A 6,000-nucleotide genomic window follows, 5' to 3' on the forward strand; every position below is an offset into this window, starting at 1 on the left:
TAAAATTAACTAACTGAGATATTATGGCCGTTGTATGTTGTTGTCTGTTGGACACTAAACTGATTTTTCCTCTGAGATACACACTCACTGCCTCAGGTCTGATAAAAACACATACAGCAGACACAAAGCCCTCAAGCTTGTACACATCCTTAGAGAGATGGAGCCGCAATTACCAAGGGGAGAGCTCATGCAAACAGACGCAATGAAGCTCATCAAACTGTCACAGCAATACGTGAAGCAAGGAGCTGCCAAATCTGGCCTCATGAACTCTTGACTGGCACGCATACTTCCTCACTCATGATCCAGCACAAGAGTAGAGCAAGATCTAGAGCACACACACACACACACATTTACACAGAAAACTAAAAACAGACTTTGGCGCATATTTCATACACTGGAATGCAAGCATTTACACAACAAACAAAATAAACACACACACACAAAATCACAACCACAAACTTTTCCTCCATCTCTGCATCTCCATCATGCAAATCAGTCTCTGTCCTCCGAGCGCTGTCCCAGGCCGGCAAGAGTATTACTCACTGTTAAATCCAACCTCCCACATTTGACTTGGTAATATCTGCTCCCCTGCTGGAAAAATAGCTCTGAACACAAAGGGAGATAATTATATCCCGCTTCTAGGCTTAGCCAAAGATGAAGGACCCCTGTACTGTAGCAGACCATGACCTCTGTATGTGACTGTCTACCTGCAGGTGGGAAACAACGGCAAGGACACGCTGTGTGATGTAACTCAGCTCTCCTTAAATTACCCTTGTTAGGTTACTTCATAGCAGGAGGCTGTGTAATGCTCCAAACACTTCCTTGTTATTTGTGCATTGAAAAAAAACGAAAGCAAATTATAGCTCTAACGCTGCTTTGTCATGCTGTCACTGCAGATACAAGGCTGAGTGCTGTGTAGCAGCCCAGATTATTCAGCTCTATTTCACTTGCACTTCTGTTAAAAACACTGTCAGCTACTTGATCAGGTCTTTCAAAAGGTGGTAAGCATTTAAGACTTGAGGATAACAGATTAGATGTTGCTGATGAGTTTTTAATTCAGGCTAGGAACTCTCCAGTGTGTTTACTGATTAAATACATCCAGTATTAACAAGCCACATTAACAAGGCTGATCAGGCATCTGACAACCCGTATCACAGTGAATTTTACTAAAAACAAATCTTTTATCTTCACTCTCTGACATTGCTTATAACTGAACCAACCACACCCCACCACTCGCCCTCCATCCAGGACTACTTGTTGTGGAACCGCCTGGGGGCCACACTGGCGAATGGAGACCGGAGTGAGGAGGCAGTGGAGGCTTACACGCGCGCACTAGAGCTGCAGCCGGGGTTTATCAGATCCCGCTACAACCTGGGCATCAGCTGTATTAACCTGGGGGCACACAGGTGAGTGACCTGGGGCTATTGGAGAACGGGACAAAGCTCCTGCACTTGTTTGATGCAGTGAAGCAGAATTACTTAGGATAACACCATGAGGAAAAGTCAAAAAGGTGAAAAGAATCTGATCTCGCTACTCACCATGAGCATACACCAAACCCAGAACAGCATAGATTGCGGAGTGATGTTATAAAGTAACAGCACATTAGATAAAAGCCCAACATCAGCTAATATGTGGACTCTTCTTTGTGCAGGCCAGGCACCAGCTGCCATGTGTCTATTTCCCAATAGAGCACTTCCAGCCACTGAAGAGAATATACAATCTAGTGAGATGAATAAATCTAAACTCAGCGATCCACCTGTTATTCAGTAGCAGGCTACGTCCTTTCAACTATGCAGCAAAACATACACATATTCAAATTAGGGATGCAATTAGCGATTACTTTAATTATCGATAAATTATTATTATATACTATTATTATTAATTGTTTGTTCTATTCAAATGTCAGAAAATAGAGAAAAATGCCTAGAATTTCCTAAGGTCATGTATTCAGATGCTTGTTTTAATTGACCAACAGTCCAAACCTTAAATATAATCAGTTAACAATCATATGTGACATGAAAAATGCCAGACATGAATGTTTGTTTGCTTGAAGAATGACTGAATCAATTAATCAATTATTAAAACTGTTACATATTCATTTTCTGTCAATCGACTAATAATTGCAGCTCTAATTTAAATCACAAAAATTGGAGCAGACTCTCTGCCTACAAATTATTATCTAGTTTGGTAACGATTAATGTTGAGTTTAAAAGCAATTGCTTTTCAGTGATTTTTCTCAAATGCTTTGCTGATTATAGTGTGGCAAAACTGACAATTTTGTTTGACAAAAGACTGTTGAGCCTCACAGGAAGCTAATATTACAGACATATAATTATTTGAAATAGCAAAAAAAATCGAAGTAAATATGCAGCAAAAACCAATTCAGCCCATAGCATTAATAATACCCAAAGTATTCATATTTCACAACTAACATCACCTTATTCAATAACATAACAGACTCATAATGCACCTGCCAGACAACATCCACAACCCCCAAAAAATCTATTCACATTTAGGCTCATACCAATGCAAATACTACACATACAGTACATACAATGCAGCAGTATATAATCATAATTAGCAGCCACGAGTTGCCATGACATAGTCAGGTCCCAGCAATAAACCGGACCGAGCAAGCCGCCGTAGCAGCCAAGCACACAAGCTGCACAGACAGTAAGATATCATTTAGCATGTTAGAACAACAAACAGCACATACTTAGCTTGTTGAGGAGAGGCAATGACCCTCGGCATCTCAAGGGGAGAGTAAATAATCCTCACGGACGAGTTGTTTCCAGACTGGAGAAGACAAGAAAATACCCTCAGGGTTGAAGTGACGGTTGAGGCTAACAACTGATATGACTAACGGTCGACCAACGGGTGCCTCTGTTGACACAAACTGATGATCCCTTCACAGACTTTCCTGAAGCTACATGACGGGAGCTAGTTTATGAAATTATACGGAAGCAAAAAAAGGTAGCATTTAGCAGCTAGCTTGTCAAATGATATGGAAGCAACAGCAGTAGCATTTAGTAGCAAGCAAATAGCAAATTATATGAAATACTGAACGGGCTTACAGGTGTGGCTGCATTTTAAGCATCCTTTGGCATGTCACATACTGTAGTATGTATACATGGGGCAAAGCATGACTAGCATTCATTGTTTAAAGGGTTACCTAGTTCACTAAAATTACAAAACAAAACAAAAAACAACAACACTTCCATCACCTCCAGTGGTACCGAGCCATGCAGATACTGTAGTTTAACTGGCCAGGTTTTGTCTGTTTCTGAGGTATCTGTTTCCATCCCAATACAATAAGAGTGAACCAAATTTTTGTCTTTCCAGAAACAATGTTTTATCATTCTGGGCAGAGTGCAGACACACCCTCACAGGTGTTTTCAATATTGTGCCTGATTAGCCCTCTGCTCCAAGCACCAATATGAATGGTGTAAAGGAGTAATTTAAGGCTAACAAGTGAGTCATGGAGATGTCAATCAAACACCTACATAGTCCTGGACAGGTCAACCAGAAAGTGGCACAGCAAAGTTCATCTGTACATCCTCATGAAATAGGCAGTGCTAGAAGCTTGGTGACTAGAAACTATCTACAGGACTAGTGGTAAGCTACTGTAGCTGCCCATAGATATATTGTCTATTAAAGGTTAACGTGCTACTCAGCCGTAAACATGATAGTCAGTTGCAATACCTTTCTGAGCTAGCTAGCGAGATAACTGTCATGCCTGGGCCGTACGAGGATGTCTAATCAGTCCAAACAAGTGAAATTAGTGAGTTAGGTCGAGCCTTGCAAGTTTCGTCAACCCACACAACATTTCCTAAACCAAACTGATTCCTAATATTGTTGCTTCCCCAGAGAGGCAGCCAGGAACTTCCTGACTGCCTTAAGCCTTCAGAGGAAAAGCCGGAGTCGCCAGCAATCCCACCAGGTGATGTCTGGAAACATCTGGGCTGCTCTGAGGATAGCTTTATCCATGATGGACCAGCCCGAACTTTTCCAGGCTGCCAATATTGGTGACCTGGATCTTCTCATGCGGGCCTTCAACCTAGACATTTGAGGAATGGGAGGTAGTAACAATAGCATCTCCAACCTTCACTTACTCTTCGATTTCTACCCAACAGCCAAAAGCCCAAAGTGCACACATCAGAATGGATTGGATCCTGATGTTAGAGACAATAGTGTAGTTTTTATGCACGTTAAAATTAACTACAGTCGTCAAAGTTGTTATATTTTTCGCCCAAGTACCTTGGAGTGAGGACAGGTTCTTCCAAGTGCTTGAAATGACTGCTTTGTGATGGATTTGCACTGCAATTTGTGATTTCCCTGAAGAGCACAAGGACGGGCAAAGATTGTACGAGCAATGCCTTAGAGAACACATCAATTAAAAACTGACTCATCCAGTGGAACAGAGCTGAGCCAGGAGAGACGGGCAGACAGACAGTTTGAGAATCTCACAGAGGAACCCTCACATGCTGTTAGCAGGGAAAAGATGAGGCCTTGAGAGAAAAAGAAGGTTTCGTTATCCAATTACTTTCAAAGACTCAAGACTGTCTCACGTTCCTGAAGGATGGATTTAGTGAGCAAATGATAAAGACTGCACCATATGACCTGGAACTCCAAATTCTGTTCCTGGCTTGTCTTTATCCTCTTTCAATGGAGAATAATGATACTGCATGAATAAGCATTTTCATAAATGGATTCTTGTTTAAAATTAACATACTTTTAGAAGTTTTCCCTTTGCACTTCAGACAAACAGATAACTTCCAACCCAAGTGGAACGTGCAAGCCAGGTTGTAAAGCCTTACTCAAATGCATGCAAACAAAAATATTTATTTATACTATTTTTATGGCAACACAAACACACTAAGCCATTTTCAGACTGGTTTTGATTTCTTTAAATAACTGCCGTCTTCTGAACTTGAAAGCTTTCTGAGCCATTAATTTTTGTTTTGTTGGGTTTATTTTTTTGGTCTTGGCTCCTAGCTTGTCTTTGTTCCCTTTATGCTGACTAGTTGGAGAAATACATGCAAAAGCTGGGCAACGCTGATCTGTAAAACCTTCATTAGTGTGGAATTTCCAAAGTTTCTCACATAAAAAAAGTTTTTACTGGTCTAAAAATATCTCTTTCATCTTTACCTTCTGGGAGGGCTTTAGTAGCCCACACATTCGATGTACACACACTCATTTTCCTGACTGTATTAATTTCAATACAGTATAATAACATTACAGGTAAAAGATGTGTAGCTGCAAGCCAAGACCTAAGAGAGCTTGGGGTATTTTCTTAATGCAGTCATTTGTATCTTTGCGGCGCCTCCACAGGCAGCAAAGCTCATACATTTCATTAATTAGATCAGTTTGCTTCAGCCATCATGCATGAGTTAAATATTTATGTAAGCTTGGGCAGAATGCCACACATATTTGAAAAGGTATTAGTTTTACCCTCTGCAACCTTCAATTCACATCATGATGATACAAAACATTAAGTTATCGTACATCCACAAAACACATGATTGTAAGGAGCCAGTTATTCCAGATAATTCTTCTGCACCACCTCAAAGCTTTTCCTTAAAACATGCCTTTTGGCAAACAGCTTCTCTTGCGTCACTGTTGCTAGTTTGAAAGTCACTCTAAAGTGAACACTATGTTCCTCGCTGTTCAACAGAGTAAATGATAGATAATCTGCTGTACTGTCTAGCTCAGCACCTTGGTGTTTAGCAGGCGTGTCCACAGTCTGGGTTTGCTGCAGAAAGTAGGTTTTTATTCTCAGATCCTATGCAAAAGGTCATGTTTTATGTTGCCATTCAGTTTGTCCCTGCCGGTCTCAGTGGACGAAAAAATGAAGTGGTGATTCTGTGCTTTGAACGAATGCTATCAGGGGAAAGCAGAGACCAGTACGAGAGCCATTCATCTTCTCAACTGACAACTTTGATGTCATGGTCTGTATGAGAAGTAGTGCTTCATTAGGAAACTGGGGGAGAACAAGCACAA

The 6,000-nt window shown here is 40.9% G+C and overlaps 1 protein-coding gene across 1 annotated transcript in view; it reads left to right on the forward strand.

Annotated features, from left to right (window-relative positions):
* Positions 1-4,069, forward strand: part of pex5la (peroxisomal biogenesis factor 5-like a) — a 49,261-nt gene extending 45,192 nt beyond the window's left edge. The window contains exons 14-15 of the mRNA XM_070908911.1: positions 1,249-1,406; positions 3,868-4,069. Coding sequence (XP_070765012.1) covers positions 1,249-1,406; positions 3,868-4,069 — 360 coding nt within the window. The remainder of the gene's footprint in view (positions 1-1,248; positions 1,407-3,867) is intronic.
* Positions 4,070-6,000: the final 1,931 nt, after the last annotated feature.

The sequence above is a fragment of the Enoplosus armatus genome, chromosome 7 (genome assembly GCF_043641665.1).
Source record: "Enoplosus armatus isolate fEnoArm2 chromosome 7, fEnoArm2.hap1, whole genome shotgun sequence".
Classification (NCBI taxonomy): domain Eukaryota; kingdom Metazoa; phylum Chordata; class Actinopteri; order Centrarchiformes; family Enoplosidae; genus Enoplosus; species Enoplosus armatus.